The sequence below is a fragment of the Phragmites australis genome, chromosome 4, assembly GCF_958298935.1.
Source record: "Phragmites australis chromosome 4, lpPhrAust1.1, whole genome shotgun sequence".
Taxonomy (NCBI): domain Eukaryota; kingdom Viridiplantae; phylum Streptophyta; class Magnoliopsida; order Poales; family Poaceae; genus Phragmites; species Phragmites australis.
In genome coordinates, this window is record NC_084924.1 from 12,277,927 (window position 1) to 12,298,342 (window position 20,416).

Sequence of the window (20,416 nt, forward strand, 5' to 3'; positions counted from 1 at the left end):
GTTATAATGATTTTTTCATGTTTCTAAGTAATAAAACAACATAAAATTTAATAGTATTTTATTCTCTACGAAAAAATATGAACAATCAAAAACGAATCACCATGCGTGCGAGCTATGGGCTCCTCAATTACCCTCTTGGGAAAAATGTTACCCCGTTACAGACAGGTCTCTCTCTACTTGAGAAGACTTTAGCCATTAATTGTTGTATTTGATCACTGCTACCACAAGATGGTCTACTAGAGGATGGGTAAGAATCCAGCGTAAACTCATAATTAGATGCTAATTTACCATTCCATATCATAAATCATTGGATAAATTTAAGCATGATGGTAAGGATCCAACAACTATCATTTGTTAACCCACCAAGACTGTAATTCCTTGACCTCATCCCCAGCTACCGACTCCTCCTTTCTTCGTTGCATCCTCTCCCTTCATGCTTGCTGGCATAAAAGGCGGTGTTGGCACCTCTCTCCCCGTCTCTGTTGGCTTTTTTCTTTTTTGTTGCCTTTATTAACTTGTCACTATCATCACTTTTCATCGTCGAATCTATCACTATTTTTTCCTCCTCAGTGCCCTCCTCCTGCTTACGTCCCTTTGAAGTTAAGGATTAAGAGAACCCTAATCAAATCTTGTCGTCAGTAGCCGGAGCATGAATCATATGTTGAGACTGGTCACTAGCTTTTCTCCTCTATTTTTAAGGCTAGTGAATTATTTTTTGGGTTACCTTTCATAGATTAAGAAAACATGTCATATAAGAAATGTGGCTGATCGATCTTACACCTCCTCTAGATCCCATGTTGACACGCACAGTAAGCAATCTACATTTCAAAAGCGGTGGAACGAGACCACCATAAGAGACTCACCTGGTGCGTGCCACGGGGCCCAACCTAAGCCTCTCCAACTCACACATGACGCCTGTCTGCTCGCCGGAGGGAGGCAGGTGCGTGGCAGTACGCTACTGAACTTTGAAGGAACATCAGGGATGAAGAGGAGAGAGTGAGAAGCTGGTCCATCCAGTGGTTCACGAACGCGAGCGCCCGGAGTAAATGACCCCCGCGATCGCGTGCTCCCGCCAGCACTTGGCCGTCTCACAAGAGCGCGCGCGAGACCCCGCACGAACGCGAAACTGGGCGAGCGAGCGGAGGCCGCGCAATGAATGAATGAGGGCAGCCCCGGCCCCCGGCCCCCGGCCAGCGGAACTGGGAAGGGCCTTGAAAGGCGTCACCTCAACCTCGTGACCGCGCAGCGCCAGGGGCAGGCAGCGGCCGATGGATGCAGATGGCCTCTGCTCTGCTGCCCCGCTGCTGCCAGCGCCAAAGCGCCGCCTGCCTGCGCGCAGCCGTACTTTGCTTTGCCTGGCCGGCTGGGGCCCCATGCCATGTTTACGCACAGCGTCGAGCTGTGAGATATCTTGCCCATTTCATTATAAAAAATTATTTCTACAGGTAACTCATTTTTACATTCCTATTCGTATGTAATAAATAGATATTTTTTACAGACGAAAAAGAGATCGTTCGTAGAAATCTATTATCACAGAGTGTCTATAAAACCGATTTTTATATGTGGTCCTTAAGCGAACCGTCTGTAATAATCAGTTCTCAAATCTATATTTAAAAAAATTGGACCAACCAAACACGCTGTGGCTTTTTTATATCTTCCATCTGACACTTCAAACACGTTTTTTCATGTGAAATACACGCACTCCTCACCATCCCACCATAGAGCTACTACAAATCGTACCAGTATATGCATTCCTTTTGATATTTTTCATCTGAAACTTCAAACTATTATTTGAGCATCTAAATGATTTTAAATAAAAATATTTTCAACTATAAAGTTAGAGATCTCGTTGAGAGGTACAATTTTCATATAAAATTTGTCTTCATCAGATTTTGTATGAAAAAATTATGAATTTTTTAAGATAAACTATCATATATTATCACAGACGGTTCATATAAGAAATCATACGTGTAAATAGAGGACATGTTTAATATGTGAATCATCTCTGAAAATGAATGATATTTTATCTTTAAAAAATAATAACTTTTTCATACAAACTCGGATAGGGACAAATTTTATATGAAGATTATAGCTCTCGACGAGATATACAATTTTGTAGTTGATTTTTTTATTTGAAATTATTTATATGTCTAAATAATCGTTTGAAGTTTTAGATATAAGATATCAATCAAAAGGAGTACATATGCTATTGTTATTATTAGTACTTCTGTAAGCAAATCTTATTGTTGATAGTGAGAATCTTTGATCTTCTTCTTGTTAATCATGTTGGAGTTGATAGTATTCTTTTTCTTCTCGTTGTTCTTGAGTTTATTTGTATTAATAGGATTTATGGTAACAATAGCATATATATATATATATATATTATTTGAACACCTAAATGACTTTAAATAAAAAAAGTTTTCAACTAAAAAGTTGCAGATCTAGTCGAGAGCTATAATTTTTATATAAAGTTTATCGATATCCGAGTTTGATGAAAAAGTTATAAATTTTTTAAGATAAGTTATTATTTATTTTTAAAGCCGGTTTCTTATGTGAACCGTATCTAAAATTGACCCTTCATTTCTACGTACAGTTCATATAAGAAACCGTCTCTGAAAATAACTATTACCATATGCGATTTCTTATATAAATTATCTGTGAAAATAATCTTTTGCCTAAGTGATTTTTTATATCATCATCTTAAAAAAATCTCTTAGACAGTTTGTCATACAACCCATATGTAGAAAAGCACTTTAGATATTAAAAAAATAATTTTTGTTATAGTGTTCACTAGCACACACCCAAAAACCATACCCCGTCCTAATCCTAGAATACCGTTACTTCCGTTGCTAGCATGTTTAGCTAGTACTGTATTTGGCTCGACAGGTAGGCACTATTTCCCTTGCAGCTTTGCTCAAAGACGAGGGTGAGTTCAGGACTGTTCATTGTAATATCAAAAGGTAAAAAGTTAATCTCCTTCGGATGGGCTTAAGGTTCAGGGATTACGTTAGAAACTAAATCTGGCAACTTGTTTTTACTTTGACAACAGTAAAATATGTACACGAGAGATCTGGTACAACTTGTCTATAACACCACAGGTTCCTTTCATTCATTTTTGAAAATCACCGCCCAGTTTTTCTCTCTCCTTTTTGAGAGGATCAATACACCACCAGTGTATTGTGTGTGACCATCACATTTTCTTTCAAGGGCTGCGACCGTCACATGGATGAAGCACGGCCATTTACTTGGAGATATTTACCTGCAAGAATACAAAAGGGCACTTATTGAAGTACTGCTTCAAAGAAATTAATCATGCACGTACCACCGCAAACACTATATCCACACGTAATTGCTCCAATGAATTTGCTTCAAAAAAAGCCCATAGCTATGGTGGAAGAACAGTACATCACGCCTTTTTTCTTAACGTTGAAACAAGTGCACAATGAATTCAAACAAATGGTTCGCCGGAAATCCAAACTTTTTTTCAGAGTGTAGGGCCGTAGGGCCAATCAGTTTGGTCATATCCTTTTATCCTTTGGATGAAGATCTATTTCATTGCTACACTTAACGTGGTCTCACTACTAGTCATAAACCCTATAAAGTATTGAGCTCAAAAAACTAAAAAAGAAGGAAAACCCCAAAGCCAAAAGAATGAAAGGAATCCTGCTATTTAAGGGCCACCCCTAGTCCCCCAAAGAGCCACACACCCTGCCTCCCAGAAAAGCACACCCACCTCTCTCTCTCTCTCTACCCACTTAACAAACCAGGCTGTCCCCAACAATGCACACCACCCCCTCCCACACTCTTCTCCTCCCCCTTCTCTCTCATCAGATTCTCCACCCCAAATGAGTGCTGAGTTCTCCTCCTCTGCTGCCATGGAGCTTGGAGACGTGATGGGGTTGCAAGGGCTCACAGTCACCGTGCCATCCCCCAAGGAGAGTGACATGGGTCTCCTCAGGAGAGGAGGCTTCACCCAGGCTGCTGCCGCCTCCTACCCCTCTCCCTTCCTTGATGAACAGAAGATGCTCAGATTCTCCAAGGCTGCTCACACATTGCCCTCAGGTTTGGATGCCTCATCAACACATCCTTTGATCATGTCTCTTCCTTTCTTTCTTTTTCTTCATTCCACATGCAGTGTAGAAGTAGAACCAAGATGCTGCATGGCCTTTGCCTCTTTGATATCTTCTACTGCAACTCATGATAGACAGTGATATTTTCTGTTCCAATGTTCAGAAAGAAAAGCAAAAGTCAAAAGAAAACAGAAGTGCTGCATTCATGGAACTTGATGAACTCTCATGAATGCTAAGGGCCTAGCCTAGCCATAGGGATTCGCACAACACTACCTTCCACTGGGCCCCTCCCTAGCCAAGGCTGTAACAGTTCATTTGCTTTTCTGCTTGACACTATTATCTTGGCACTCCCTTAACCATATGCATATCTGCAGATAAGGTTTCTGCTTGCCTGAGCATTGGTCAGACTAAATGTTCTCCTTGTTTCATCTAGGTTTGAATTATGGAAGGCCAAATGAGCAGAGTTTCTTGCTATCTAGGACCAATAGGCCTTTTACCCCCTCACAGTGGATGGAGCTGGAGCACCAGGCTCTCATATACAAGTATATCAATGCAAAGGCCCCTATACCTTCCAGCCTGCTCATTTCAATCAGCAAAAGCTTCAGATCATCCAATAGAGGTATGCATATTCTGAACCAAAAATCTATGCTTTTTACTTCAACTAGCACTTTCAGTGAACCAAGATACAAAAAAAAGAGATCTTATTTTACATATAGAGCTGCATTTGCCCTAGCACATGTTAGGATAAAAGTGTTCATTCTGTGTAATATCTGAAAACTACAAATCATCAAGTTCAATATATGCATGTTATGTAATTGCCGAGATATTACTTTCAACTGTTTCCACACCGATATATGCCAATAGATGTAAAAGAAACAGCTCCTTATCTGCTCTCATCAGTTTATAACTAGTTAGTCACCAAACAAGTCAACATGGCATAGTCATAGAGAACCACAATATTGTCTTGGATATAAATGATATGCTTTCCTAACGCAGTGAGTTGGAGACCTCTCTATCAAGGCTACACAAATGCAGACTCTGACCCAGAACCTGGAAGATGCCGTCGAACTGATGGCAAGAAATGGCGATGTTCAAAGGAGGCGATGGCTGATCACAAGTACTGTGAGCGGCATATCAATAGAAATCGCCACCGTTCAAGAAAGCCTGTGGAAAACCAACCTAGAAAGACTGTGAAAGAGGCGCCTGCTGCTGGCGCATTGTCAAGTGCTGTCTCACAAGGTAGCTTGAAGAAGGCAAAAGTTAACGACTTGAAGCCAGGCACTGTCAGCTATTGGACAGATAGTTTAAGCAGGTTACCTATGCTTACCCTGAGCTATTTTCTGATATGAAGCAAAACTATTTCAACATCACAATCTGAATAAATCAATTCCATTTTCACTAGTGCATCACATAGTAATAGGAGGTTTTCAGCTGGTGAACCAAAAAAAGAGATGAAATGAATAAGAACATGAACAATGTTCTATTCAGGAATGCAGTGTTATAATACAAAAAAGGTTATTTCGGTTTTCAGTTGGATAATTTCCATATTGAAAAACTTTTACACATTTGCAGGACAATGTTGAGCAGAGAGAAAGCAAACAAACCAAAAGAAGACAACACTCCACTGCTGAATTCCACGAATGGAGAACCCACATTGTCCCTGCTCTCTCAACTGAAGCAACAAAATAAACCGGACACGTTCAGTCCCAAAGTGGATAGTGAATCGATCTCATCAGATTTGAAAGCCTGGGGAAGCATTAGCCAGCAGAGCAATAAGAACATTTCTTCCACACAACTGTATGATGCTGAATGCATCCAATCAGTTCTTCAAAATTTCAGCCTGGCTAAGAATGAGAAGATGGAGTCTGAGAAGAACAAATACTTTGATTCCATACTAGTTTCATCAACTTTCAATCCTGAAGAAAGTCCACGCCTAAGCTACCTAGCATCTAACATGACTCAAGTGCAAGAGGATTGCATCTCAAGTTCTTGGGAGATGCCTCAAGGTGGTCCCCTAGGCGAGATGTTAACAAACTCCAAGAATTATGAGTACTTGACCAAGAAGAGTGAATCAAGATCATATGGTTGGTTACTGAATCTTGACCACGCAACTTGAGCCCTCACTCAAGTCAATGGAGAGCTAGGCATTTGCATTTCTCACCCATGAAAGGGGACAATGATGAGAAAAGAAGGATGGCATGGCTTTGGTGTTTGAGCCATCCATGCTTGTTATCTCCCCTTTTGTTTAGTTTCTTTTGTAGTCTCTAATTAGTTGAATCGTCTGTTCTTCTGAATCTGGCTGTACCTTAAACAAATTCTAGTTTGCCTTAGATAAGATCTTGCTAGGTAGTTATTTAATGGTCTGCATTTAGCAGAAGGAACTATGAGGATTATTTTTTACATAACAGGGAATTGTTTGAGAAAGCAGCTCTAATATGCAAGGTTCCAAGGAACTTGCTGAAAATTAGAAACTAAAAAAAGGAACTGATTTGCTCATAGCCATGAGTACCGATACGCATGGGGCTTTCAAAGCCACAGCCGGAAAGGAAATCAATTTTTTTAGTTACTGCACCAAGTGGCCAATCAGTTCTACAAACAGCAACTCTTGCAAATTTTTCTACAGAAAAATCATCATAGATTAAATATTACAGTCTTACTGGCTAGTAATAACAGACTAACAGTGGTAGGAAACCGTTTGACAAGTCACAAACTATTTACCACAATCACATAGATATTCATTTCATAAATTAACAGGTATTTGAGAACTTATCACATATTCAAGACCATTCGGGTTCTAAACATCATATTTATTGACAGTTAGTCCCAGTAAAATGAAATTCGTGTCTAATAATACGATGCTAGAAAGAGACCAAGTGTTCCATGACCTACATTGCTCGTACTGATATCATCATCTAGAACAGCAATGATAATCTTAATCAACATGACATGACGAGAATACAAGAGTGTGACGAAGGGTCCGTTTGGTTAGGAGATAAAGTGGGATGGGATAGGACCGTCCCTGTTTTTAGGGATGAGATATCCTCTTTTTTATTTGGTTTGTTGGATGGGATGAATCTCTTTTTTATTTGGTTGAAGGAACGAGGACGGATGTTGATGAGAAACATCAACTAATTATATCTTTTAATTTTAAATAATAATTATTAATAATACACTAATCAACATGCACCAACATATTTTAATGTTATTCTTGCCGTAGTCATTACTAATTAACAATAAAATATACTAATTAACCATAATCATACTCTAATTAGCTCATTAATTAGCAATAATTAGTACATTAACCCTTACAAATTCTGATATGATAGTAATATGTACTAATAAGTAATATAAGCATATTAATATCATTAATCATTTTACTAATATATATAATTAGTAAAGGTGGATGATTTTATCCCTCCGATTTTGAGAGATATCTTCATCCAGCATATTAAGAGAATATTCCTTAAAAAGGATCATCCCATCCGCCCCTCGCTACTGCCCCTGAACCAACAACAAAAAATAGGGATCGCCCCCATCACATCTCACCTCGTCCCTTGAACCAAACTGGACCCAAAGTGAACCAGAACAACCACCTCCAATTTACAAACTATCCAAAAGTCGCATCTAACAGACAACCACCGAAATCATTTGGTAGACTGATTGTCACCGTACATCAATCAGGAGAACGAAACTGAGTGAAACAAATTCAATTGCACCATGGACAAAAAAAAAAGGGATCGTACTTTTCACACAATGAATAAGAGCTGCATTGGCTCAGACACGCACAAAACTCATCAAAAATTGGTCCTTGAATAAATCAAGTCTCAGCATCGAGAAATGTATGTTTTTTTGTCATCACAGCCGTGCAAAAACAACACAAATACATGACAGAAGCAAAAAAAGACAATAACTTTGGACCAAAGAATAAGCAAAACATACTCAGCATTGGCTCAGACACGCACAAAGCTCATCCAAGTTTGGTCCTTGAATAAATCAAGTGTTAGAATCGAGAAGCGTATGTTTTTGTCATCCCAGACACGCGAGAATAGCCTTAGACACTACTAAGAAATCCCAGCTGACAAACAGAAATACAAGGAAATCTATTCCCTCACCATTTATCCTGTCAGCTAGAAATACAAGTTGGCCATTTGTGGAATAATGTTGTTTGCACCTTGAATTAATATGCGAGAAACCGAGAGATTGCAAGAACAGTCATGGACATCGAAGGCCCAAACATGCATGAACAACAGGGTCAGGCACTGAAGTTTGGAGAACACAAAGATCAGGCACTGAACTGCCTTTGCCAGGAATCAGCAAGAAAAAAAATCGGAGATAAAATATCAACATAAACAGCTTGCGCAAACATGGGCGCTGCATCGGCTCAGACACGCACAAATAGGTCATCACAACTTGGTCCTTCAATGATATGAAGAATCAGTGTCAACCAAATATCCTTTTGTCATCACAGCCCCGCAGCAATAACCGCAGATGCCATCATCAAAACCCAAGCAACATTGAGGGAAAAAAATTGGCAACCATGCAGCTAAAGCAAACAAAAGGATGTGTCTTTTACTCTCAGGCTTGGGCTAGTAGAGCTCAGATTAATCCGGAGCCATTGGAACAAGAAAGATCTGGAAGCCACTGCTTGTCGAATGACCAAACTCCCGTTGAATAAATCGGTGAAGCAATCAAGATGTAAGCGAAGCATCTGGAGAAAGAAAATAAAACGCCGGATCGATTACACGATGAACCGCGCAAGAGCAAACCTTCCGCGGTCTATAAAAGATGACATTGACCAAAGATGCGTCCGAATAGATAAGCTCCGACGAAGAATTGAGCCAAGTTGGAGAGCGTTGGGAGGACCGAGAGGGAAATGCGTGTGCTTTCTGATTTGGGGATCTAGGGTGTCCAGTGAGAAGCTTCTGGAACTGGGAACCCTCACCGTTCCTCATTTGCTGAGCTTTCTGATTTGGAATTTAGGCTGTTAAAACACTCGGCCCAATAAGCCCAAGAGGTAGACTTCGTTCCCGATCTCCTTTTCCTTTCTATTTCTATTGTGCAATACAAATCTTCCCATGTTTTAAGCATCTGTGCAAATTTGCAACTCGTGGTCGTTTTCCTATGACTCGAAGAATTTGTAGTTGAAATAAACTGGGGAGATAATTGTGCCAAATTTTGGTAAAATCAAGAATGATGCCAAGATTTTGGTAGCCTCCTGGTGAAATCACACGAATTAGCATACGCAGGGGTGTGTTAAGCAATGGAGAGAACAGGACAAAGGCACCGACGAAGCCAACACCAAAGGATGCAAGTTTTATATTTTTAGGTTATTGAACCTATCCAAAACTTTAAAAAACTATAATTTACCTATCTAATCTCTCCTACTTAAAAAAGTCCTAAGGCGTGATCCATCCGCCGGATATTCCTCTGCGATTCCTTTGCCCGCCCGTCGTTCGTCCGCACTTTTTCTACCCTTCGTCCGCCCCCGCTTCTTCTGCGGGTCGCTCCGTGAGATCACGCCCAAAGCAAGATTCGCGGCGGCGCCAAGAGAACCGGACTGCCTTATCCGTTCCCTTCCCCACATCCTGGCCCGCGCGAGCCGCCTCGCCGTCCTCACTGCGCTCCTCCCCCACCCCATCGTCGTGCGCCCGCGCTCTTCGCCCTCTCGTTGCTCGGCCTCCTCGACTGTGCGCTCTTAGGCGCTGCTCAACACCGCCGCATGCCCGCATCTGGTGAGGGGAAGGAGCTCTTGTCGCTCCATCTGCGGAGAAGGAGTGCCCGCCGCTGCATCTGGAGAGGAGATGGAGGGTCTGCCACTCTCCCATCCGCCGGCGTCTCCCACCGCAACTCCTCCGCTGGTCTCCACGGCGTCGCCAGTCCTGTTACCATTGGCCTCCCAGATTTCTCCTAGGAGCTCCGTTGCGTGGATTTGTGTGGATCCTAATTTGGTTGGTTGATGGCTTGTTTGCTTTGTTCCTGGATTTAGGCGGTGGTGACCAATCTAGACAGCGCGCACGAGCATATCGACACGACGCTGAGGGAGAGCAAGTCGGTGTACCAAAGCAGGAGAGGAGCCAGATCATGAACAAGCTCACAGACCTGGTGGAGCAGCACATGAAGGAGCCGGCGGCGCTAGACGGCGCCGACGCCGGGAAGCTTTTGCTGCTGGGCAAGATCATCAACGTCCCCGTGGAGATGTAGATGCTGCGCTACTACGCGAGCGCTGCTGACAAGATCCACGGCGTGGCGTTGCACGTGTCTGGCAAGTATTAGGGGTACATGCTCAGGGAGCCCATGGGCGTCGTCGGTGTCATCATCCCCCTGGAACTTCCCCACCATGATGTTCTTCCTCAAGGTCAGCCAGCCTCCACTTTACTCCTCTCTCTCTCTCTCTCTCTCTCTCTCTCTCTCTCTCTCTCTCTCTCCACCATCTCCATCCACATATACGAGCTCCTCCATGAAACCGCCGGATCCGAAGGGCGTTCGGCGCGGCGGCGGAGTTCCATCACCAGGTGAGGCAGGTGTGACCGAAGCGACCACGAATGGCCGCCGTGGGCTTCTACTGCCTTCTCAGGTCCATAGTCAGGGCCAACCTCGGCGACTCCCGCGCAGTGCTCAGCCACCAAGTGGTCGAGGGTGGGGTGGCTGTTGCCGAACGACTCTCGAGCAAGCACAATGTAGATCGTGGTGTGCACCAGAGGGGCATGGAGGGTGAAGGGGATCAGGTGAGAGCGCGATCAAGGAATCATTCCTTTTGATTGATTTGATGCATCTTCGTGAGGATTTAGGGACATAGATTGCTGCTTGGTGATGCACCTTTGGGTTGGTTGTTGGTGTGGCTACGTTAGAATTTTGGTTAGTTTGTTTGCACATTTAGATATTATATAGAAGTATTGTAAACCTGTGATGAGATTGTATTGTAGTTACCCTCTCAGCTATCTTTGTGTCTGCTAAATTACGATGCAGTTGATAATAGCCAGTGCTTTGCATTTTGGATTATAGCCAGGGCCATCCCTTAAAAAATGGGGGCCCTGTGCAAAAATTTCAAATACACCTTAAATTCAAAGACTAGGCACACTAATGTTTCTACATAATAATTTAAAAACTTAATCATAAATGTTTGCCTTATTGTTTAAATAAGTAAGAACAACATTTGAAAGGTGAGCTGGCTTGTTTTCTTAAGATCTCTTGATTCTTTTAGTTCATCGGTAGTGACTTTTGCCAAAATTTGTTTATGGATGGCACAAATAATGTAGGGAAAACCTCCAAAATTACTTTCTTTTGAGATGCCAAAGCACTGGCTATTAACTTGGCACCAGTTTGGAGGTGACTTTTGCAGCCAGAAGCCCCTCCTACCTCCATTTGAGTTGGCAGAAATGCGTAATCTAGCAGAAATATTGTTGAGGTAATCTAAACTCACAATTCTTTAAGAATCAGGGAAAGAATTGTCTAACTACTGAACATTTATTTCTCTCCACTAACCTTTCAGGAAAATTATTTGTGGGAGTCCAGATGTGAAATGGGAAAGCATCAAAGGACTAGAAAATGTAAAACGCCTTCTAAAAGAGTCAGTTGTCATGCCCATACAATACCCGAAGTAAGTTAGCTATTTCCTGCCAAAAATGTTTCTCGGGTTAATGCTAACCTGTGGACATGATGTGTAATGTAATTTTTTACAACTGTACCTGAATTCTGCTCTTTGCTACTTGGAAGAAGGGAGTAATGAAGTTAAAAATACTATTTTTTCCTTCTTTTGCCCTGTACGATTTTCTTCTCTTTTTGAAATAGGCATTGATTTTTGTGACCAAAGATTATGATTTTTTTTATAACGTTGATGCCAGATATCATAGAATTTGGATAGCAATACTATGCAAGGGATATGAATGAGCAATCTTTCAATTCTTCACTAAACGTACTTGCACTATTTGTGCTATTTTCAGATACTTCACTAGTCTCTTGTCACCATGGAAAGACATCTTACTTTTTGCCCCCCCCCCCCCCCCGGGGACAGGAAAGGTTCGTACATGCCTACCTGTTTGATAGGCTAATCTTGAAAATTAATCTGATTCATATACCAAGTTAACCTTATAATTCCCTACACGTATTATATCACTCTGCACCGTAGTAATGGCAAATAATAATTCCCTGCATGTTGGATGCGAGTACAGGCATGTACATATGTTACTGTAGCTTTTCACTAGCTACTCAAACAAATGGTGATGTATACATGATTGGAGCAATTAGAAAAAGGAGTGAACTGTATCAGTGTTAAACTTTCAGTAGTTTGCTAATGTGACTTATTCCATATTTCTAGGTTATTGTTATTACTACTGCCAGAGGAGGCAGAGCCTTGCAGGTAGGCAGAGTAGATTCGGGTCAGTGCTGATGTTGAGCCGATGATGAGCACCGCCTACGCTAGGCGATGAGGGTGGCGACTGATGGTGGGGGTGCGCCGCTGAAATGTTTGCTTGCATGTGTACAAGTAGAACATGGAGCTGATGGAACGATGCAACAAGGTCAGCCCGAATGCTGATTGGAAAGGACCTATGCATCAAATGACCGCACTAGGAGGGACATCAAGTGAGAAGGGAATCTCACCAAGTTTGGATTTTACCTTTTCTTATGTAGATTCTTTTCTTATTCTAAGAAAATCTCCAATGACTTTGCGGCAAGGAATGAAAGGAAACCATCACATATATTCATGAATCATCAGTCAAACATGTCATCTTGGATTCATATTTTGTTGTAATAACGATGCTTTATTTGCTTTGAGAATTTGGGAGTAAGGATGGTATTTTGGTCCTCCTTGTACTCATATGTGTTGTGTTTATTAATATGTACATAGAAGCATTTGGTTTTCTAATTATTTGACTGGACACAATTTTCTACAAAATTATGAATGCTATATAATCAATTTGTTAGCTACAAGCCTTTGAGTACCTTTTACATAATGTGAATTTTTGTTAAGGTACTGAAATTTTGATCTATATTATCAAATATAGTTTGGTTTAAAGTCTTTCTTGTACACATGGAATTTCACTTGATTTTGCTTTTTAGAACATATTGTGTGATGCATTTGATAATTGTTGCATAAAGATACTAAAGGTCCAGGTATATTGTAGGGAAAGAGAGGTACAATAGCTTGAATCATAGGTACCAAAGAGAGCTAGAGCATTTCAAATATGTTTTAGACGGTCAACTATATTACTTATGAAAAAATTTGACTCTCGTTGCAAAGCACGGGTATTTACCTATGTGAGTACAATGTACATCTCTTTAACATCTTGATGTTGTTTTCAGTCCGACAATACCTCGATGTTCTTTTGCCAGGGTTGTGTCATGCTTGTCATGGTGTCATGTCACTTTTCTTTAATAATTTTTTATGCCTGTTGCAACGCATAGGCAGAAAACTAGTTAAGTTAAAGAAAAAACAAACTCAATGCTAGACAGAACTACCCAAAGTGCTAATCCAAAACTAACCAATAGTTACCCGCTTACATCCCTCCACGCAATTGATGCTTGGATCTCCCCCACACGGCCACACATCTCATTCTCTGCCATGATCATGAAAGAAATAGACACTGCTAAAAGATATCCATACCAGAAAGCAGAGAGCCTCTCAAACAATTGAAGAATAAATACTATGAGCTCCATGAATAATCCAAAGCATGTGCATTGAAAGATTTAAAATCACCAGAGAGAACTGGCCACCAACTCAGATCCTCATTAGAAAACGACCAGGACTTGGTAGTTTGATCCTATAGATTGCATGCAAAGTATCCCAATAATATACGTGACATTGTGACGACGAATGCTACCGTGAAATCTCAATCGCAGTCTTCGACGCAAATATCCGAGCAAGATACGCATGAACAACGCGTAAACAATTAGTCCGAATAAGAAATCACCCAACCAATGAAGAAACATGCATGAGCACTCGAAAAGATGAGAAAGCAATAGACATTGGCGATGCACGTATAACCTAAGGAACCCATCTTTTCATCGGGCAAAGGCTATGTAAACCTCGAATTGATCTGGGAGTTTCGCTTCACAGAAGCCACGACCATTGGATCTTGAAGCCACGGCCTGTCGATGTGGCAAGACTCCGGGGAAATTAACTTTTTGCCACTGTCTTCGATAGCCATCCTTCAATTGCCACCGAGTAGATTCATTTAACGTATTTGTCATTGGAGGGAGATGAATACTCAATCGTGTGCCATTTTTGCCTCCTTTTCTCACTTGGTAGGGCCATCGGGAGCTACCGACGTGGAACGCTAAGAGAAATGACCGCTCTGCCTCCGGCTCAAGCGTGCATATGCAGCACACATAAGAATGTGTTCGGTTCGATCGAGCCACTTCGCACTCACCCCTGTGTTCTTCTTCTTCCTCTCGCCACTCCCTTTGCTTTCCACCCACTGCCATGTCCCGGTCACCGATTGGATCGATGGAGTTGTCGAGCTCCAGGATGAAGCACCAACGGTTCAGCGCGTCAGTGAATCCGATCAGGGAGGAGACTGGCATGCCTTTGATTCAGTGCCCAATGTGCCACAAGGAGAGGGTCTTGGAGCTCACGTCAAAGACCGATGAGTATTCCAGAAAGCACCAGGTTAATTTCTAAATAAATCGTTGCAATGAATTGATTATATGCATTTTGGTTTATTGGTTCTTATGGTTCATTGTGTGGCGATTCAAATTTGAAGTTCTCTCAAATTCGAATCCATTTTAGTCTTCTCGGCAATTTCCTAATCCAAATCCCGATGCTTCCAGTTCAAATATTACTCCTAATTCAAATACCATTATTTGAATTAATGCCAAGTTCAATCATTTGCAAATCCAATCTAATTCAATTCAAATCATTCCTTCAATGACCATTCATCCGTTTTTGAATTCAAATACGTTTATTCAATCAGCATGCAATTCGAATCCTCGTTACAAAGTCTTGTCAATTTCTAATTCAAATCCAATTGAATTATGCCACTTCAATTCATATTTAAATCCTCATTCCGAAATCATGTCAATTGAATCTCATTTTGATTTACTCTGATCCATTTTCAATCCAATTCTCGTTGCAATATCTTGTCAATTCATACCAATCCGATTCAATTCGAGCTATTCAAATTGAATTGCTATAAATTCATTTTGAACCCACCTACATTCATCGAATCATCACACATTCTATTTACACGTTCAAATACATCCATTTGAATTATACAAATCCAATTCGATTCGATTACATTCAAATTGAATCATTCAATTTCAATTTGAATCTTTGCAAATACAAATACAATTCAGATACATTTATTTGAATAATCACACATCCTTTCACAAATATCTCTCTAATCTCTCTCTATCAATCTCTCCCTCTTAGATCTTTCCCTCTCTCTCCCTGCCCTCTCTCGGTTCTCTCCTCTCTCTGAGCACACCGAACAAATCAGCAGCCCATACCCTGCTCCCCTTCCCAGGCACACTGCGCCAGCCAAAATCACCGCCGCCATTCCCTCCTCCGTTCACACCAGCCAGCACCATCCCTCTGATCTTTTCCCAGGAAGCAAAAGTCATTTGCTTCACTTCCTCTGCTCCTCTCTCTCAGTCAGCATACATACACACAAGCATACATAAACACATGTGCTCAACCATGGCTCCTCTGCCTCTCCTCTTCGCGACACAACCATTCCAGCCCTCTGCGCCCTGGGCCGCAGCACCCCTGCGCCGTCACAGCCGCTATCGTGCGCGCGCCAGCCACTCGACCGTGCTCCAGTCGCCGCCGTATCGTGCCGTGCTCTCCTCCGCTGAGCCTCCACCGCGCCGTCTCGGCCGATCGGCCACGTCCAGCCAGTGCGTCACCGTGGCCCACCTCAAATCTAGCCGACCGCACTGACCCAGCCGTGTCGTGCCACCCACGCACAGTCGTCGTTCGTCACGGTGAGCCCGCCTCCCTTTCCTCCGCTCTCCCTTTGCGTCAACCTGCGCTGCCCATGCGCGCCAAGCCGCCGCTGTCGTGCCCCTCGGCCGTGCCTCCTGCGCCGCCATCCGCGCGCCGCGCACGCTGCCTCGCCGCGCCCAGCCGCGCCGCACTGCGCACAGCCTTGCCCACCCGTGCGCATCGCCGTGCTCCCTTTTCTCCTTCCACTGGTGCCTCCTCCTCTCTCGCCGGCACCGCCGCTTCTTCCGCCGAAGATGCGTCGCAACCCCTCCGCGTCGCCGCGCCGGGGGCGTCCTGCACACGCGCCGCGCTGCTGCGCACACCGCCAGTCTCGGCCTCTCCTCCCCAAGCTCCGGCACTCACCTCCCTCTCTCCCAGCGCGCCGCCGCCCATTTCTCCGGTCTCACTCTCTCTCCTATGAGCCGCTCGGGTAAAAAGGCCACCCGACCTTATCCTTTCTCCCCCCCCCCTCTCATCGCCATGTGGGCTCCACCAGCCCCGGTCCATGGCCATGGGTCCACGGTGGACCATACGAGACCTGAAGGGCTTGATGGATCATATAGAAAAGCCCGGCAGGAAAGGTGTTTGGAGGATCTCGGTATGATTCGCTCCTCCGCTTGCAACGGTTGGAGGCTGAGCATATCGCATGGGTAAAGTTGTACAATCTCTGCAGAGTATAAACCTATTCGAATAGCCGTGTCCACGGTTATGGACATGCGACAGCAGTAACCGTTTTGACTAGACTTCAGGTGCCTGTGTTTTGATGAGTGAGTGTGTGGACTAGATGTCCGTGTGATGTGATTCCTGGCTCGATCCACCAGAAGCTGTGTGGTACTAGAGGTACACCAGATGTGATAAAAAGGGACTGCAGAGTGAGGTATAGCCCCTCCCAGGACCAAAAACCCCCAGATACAACTTGTTGCCCTGGTTTTGGTTTTAAAACTATTTCGACAGCTTTGCTACCAGGTTACCTTCTAATACGTTGGTGACTTGAGGTGATACTCAGTAAACATGGCCAAATGGGCCGTTCGTGCCGGCCCGGCACGGGCCCAACTCGGCACGGCCCGGCTACGGCACGGCCCAAACAGCCCATCTACAGTAACGGGCCGTGCCGTGCCGGCCCGTGTGCCTTCCTCTCGGCCCACGGCACGGCCCGTCGGTGACCGTGCCGTGCCAGGCTGGCCCGGGCACGATTTCGGCCCGACGGCCCGGTCGGCCCGACGGGCCGAAATAGATAAAAAAAAATATAAAAAAAATGAAAAAATACATAAAAAATATATAGAAAATAGATAAAAATATAAAAAATAGATAAAAAATATTTAAAAATAGATAAAAAAAATATTTAAAAATAGCTAAAAATTAAAAATATAAATAAAAAAAAATAGAAAATAGTGCCGGGCCGTGCCGGCCCGTCGTGCCGCGCGTTCGGCCCAGGCACGGCCCGTGGCGTCGTGCCGTGCCGTGCCTGGGCCGTGCCTACAGTGCCGTGCCTCGGGCCGACCCAGTAGGCACGGCCCATTTGGACGTCTTTAATACTCAGTACCAACAGAAGATGCATGCCTTTGTTTTCAAAAGCTTTGTTACATTTATTTCAAAAGGTTAACAGTAGAGAATATAACTAGATACCTGTATAAAACCTGCTTTACGCTTAAAACTATGATGTAAAGTCTTATCCTTGAAATATCCATTAGGCATTTATCAACCCCTTGAAGTAGTATAGGACTTGTTAAGTACCTTCCATACTCAGTTTTTTTTGCTTTCAGATTGTTGAGTTGGAGATCAATCTCAACCCAGATGAAGTCAAAGAGAAGAAGTCTAAGGTTGCGTCTGCACCCGTGTTGCCTGTGGCATTGGGTTGCATCGTCGTTTCGCTCCGCTGCGCTGTAGGTTCTTCTGCCTGGCTGGTCTGCTGTGGATTTTTGTCCACTGGATCATCTTTTTACTTTTCAGGTATTTATTTTACTTATTTGCATCCAAAGTATGTATTTGATATCATTCTGTTAAATTCTGTGTGTATCAGCTACTTGATCCAGGGACTGATACAGGAGGCACAGGGGAACTCGGGTTCGGGGTCCTGACACCTCCGGCCTCCAGCGGTCAACTCACATGATGATCAGTGATGCGTCAATCGGGAACTAGGGAGAACCATCCCGAGCTAGTGCCACCAGTCTCACAAATGGTAGCAACCCTGCTATGGTCAACCTGCGGTTCAAACAATTTAGAAAGTAATACCTCCAGCTTTAGTTGTATGGAACACATGTAACTATTAATTACCTGGGTACCTAGTGTGGGTCTATGGGCCAGTAGTGGTCTGTTGTCCGAAGGCGAAGAGTTGAATGTGAGACAACGTCTCACAAATGTGATCGATATTTACCATCGATCACTGGACCAGTAAGCATAAGGTCCATCATTCCTACAGTAAAAGTTTAACAGAATAATAACAATCATAAATAACACACAGATCAATCATAATCACGCTAATATTACACCACATGGTCCAAATATTACAACACATACCTAGTTGTCCGAATATTACATAATATAACAACATGCCACTATTACAAGAGTTGAACTATTACAAGAGTTGAACACATGTTCACGTTATGGAAATACCACTGCGTACCACGAGTAATTCCCTCCACAATTACCATCAATGGAAGTGACATATTCTCCTTCATTATCCAATTGTAAACCCTGGTGAGGTTAGTTGTCATAATTCCATAACGTGAACCATCAGTGTCTGCAATGAGTGTCTATTTCTCCAATCGTTCATGTCTAATCAATTCGGAAAAACATTTAACCCTTATTCCACCCTTCCTCCTCTTGGTCACACTTTGCAGCTCAAGTGGTAAAGACTCAAAGCTCTTGGGCTCCTCCTCCCTTAGTACATATGGCTTTGTCGGTGACACAGGAACCAAGGGTCCCCGAGTCCCGAGGCCAGATCAGCAGGTTGCCACATGGCGTCCTCCCGCGGGGATCATCTCCGTCAGGTACGAGAAGACTAAGTCCCGGGAGAGGGTGCTCGGGGTCATGAATGGTGGTCCTCGAGTACCCGAGTTCCCCGATGACCCGAGAAGACCAAATGCCGGGAAGAGAGTGCTTGGGGCCATGAACAGTGGCCCCCGAGCACTCAAGTCCCCCGACGACCAGAAAAGCTAAGTACCGGGAAGGGGGTGCTCGGGGCTGCGAACAGTGACCCCCGAGCACCCGAGTACCCCGAGGACCCCAGGAAATTAGTTCCGGGAGAGAGTGCTCGGGGTTGTGAATAGTGGCCCCCGAGCACTCGGTTCCTCGAGGACCCGAACAGTCAATTCCGGGAGAGAGTGCTCGGGGCCGTGAACAGTGGCCCCCGAGCACTCGGTTCCCCGAGGACCCGAACAGCCAATTCCGGGAGAGAGTGCTCGGGGCCATGAATAGTGTCCCCCGAGCACTCGGTTCCCCGAGGACCAAGAAAGGGCATATCCGGGAGAGAGTGCTCGGGGCTGTAAACAGTGACCCCCGTGCACTCGGTTCCCTGACGGCCTAAGAAGTCCTTCACCGGTGGTCCCCACCGAGGTCCAACGGTGATGTGTCAACTAGTGAAAGGCCCGATGTTGCATTTAAGAGGGCGCTGGCCCGTCACTTCCAACTACTCCTGCCACGCTCGGTGTCAGTCCCTGCCACGGCCTGGCAGGGAGGCGTGGGGACATGTAATGCACGGGTCCCATCGCGGGACATCCGGCGCGCCTCGAGATAGCATCGCGAAGCCCAAGGTGCCCCGCCTGCCGTCCTGCTGTGTAAGGTATACAAGACCGAGCGGGCACGCCGGGCTGTTCAGTGACTGCCCGGTGGGCCCTCTCCGCAGCGCCTGTTGCACAACGGCATCATGACGAACAAGACCGGACGGGGGCGCGTTTTCAACCCTCCCCGTCACTTCGCGCAGTAGCCCATGATGGTTGCTTTCTATTTATGGCACCTGTCGGAGGATTAACTCCTGTCGCAGGGATCTTGAGGGACCCCTTTTTAGAGATTCGGCCGGGGGGATAATCCTGAATATGTTCGCCGGAGAAATAAATGGGTATGAATGCGATGACCGGTGGGGTGGAGTGACCTAGTGCGGAACGGAGTAAATGCACCGGCGTTTAGACAGGTTCGGGCCGCACGGGGGCGTAACACCCTACTCCTGTATGGATACTATAAATGCCCTGAGAAAGTCCCTCAAGAATGTTGCTAGTTACAAGAATGTTTATCTATCTTAGAGCCTGGGGCTCCTTGTTCTTCGGTCTGTGTGTAGCCACCGGTTTTGGGTGCTCTCGATCTTCTCTTCTCTGCTTGTGAGCAATTGTTTCCTCCTCTCTTTTTCGTCCGTTCTGCCGATTTTAAATACCCGCCGGCAGTAGCGTGCCCTGAACAGGAGGGGGTACGAGTTCCGAGACATCATAAA

The 20,416-nt window shown here is 44.2% G+C and overlaps 1 protein-coding gene and 3 non-coding genes across 4 annotated transcripts; 1 reads left to right on the plus strand and 3 right to left on the minus strand.

Annotated features, from left to right (window-relative positions):
- The first annotated feature begins 3,688 nt into the window (after positions 1-3,688).
- On the plus strand, positions 3,689-6,474 carry LOC133915727 (growth-regulating factor 9-like). Its single transcript, XM_062359005.1, has 4 exons — positions 3,689-4,062; positions 4,504-4,689; positions 5,067-5,382; positions 5,643-6,474. The coding sequence occupies exons 1-4, from the start codon at positions 3,846-3,848 to the stop codon at positions 6,184-6,186; spliced, it is 1,263 nt and encodes a 420-aa protein (XP_062214989.1). The 5' UTR covers positions 3,689-3,845; the 3' UTR covers positions 6,187-6,474.
- A 1,365-nt stretch (positions 6,475-7,839) lies between these two features.
- On the minus strand, positions 7,840-7,934 carry LOC133917195 (small nucleolar RNA snoR126). The gene has a single exon (XR_009909604.1). It is a non-coding gene; the product is annotated as a small nucleolar RNA snoR126 (small nucleolar RNA).
- An 81-nt stretch (positions 7,935-8,015) lies between these two features.
- On the minus strand, positions 8,016-8,108 carry LOC133917196 (small nucleolar RNA snoR126). The gene has a single exon (XR_009909605.1). It is a non-coding gene; the product is annotated as a small nucleolar RNA snoR126 (small nucleolar RNA).
- A 338-nt stretch (positions 8,109-8,446) lies between these two features.
- LOC133917197 (small nucleolar RNA snoR126) lies at positions 8,447-8,541 on the minus strand. Its single transcript, XR_009909606.1, has one exon. It is a non-coding gene; the product is annotated as a small nucleolar RNA snoR126 (small nucleolar RNA).
- Positions 8,542-20,416: the final 11,875 nt, after the last annotated feature.

Excerpts from the sequence above, each read along its gene's own strand:
- LOC133915727 (XM_062359005.1), top strand. The coding sequence starts at position 3,846 with ATGAGTGCTGAGTTCTCCTCCTCTGCTGCCATGGAGCTTGGAGACGTG. Across the intron at positions 4,063-4,503 it reads TGCTCACACATTGCCCTCAG|GTTTGAATTATGGAAGGCCA; the intron begins GTTTGGATGCCT and ends TGTTTCATCTAG. Across the intron at positions 4,690-5,066 it reads CTTCAGATCATCCAATAGAG|TGAGTTGGAGACCTCTCTAT; the intron begins GTATGCATATTC and ends TTCCTAACGCAG.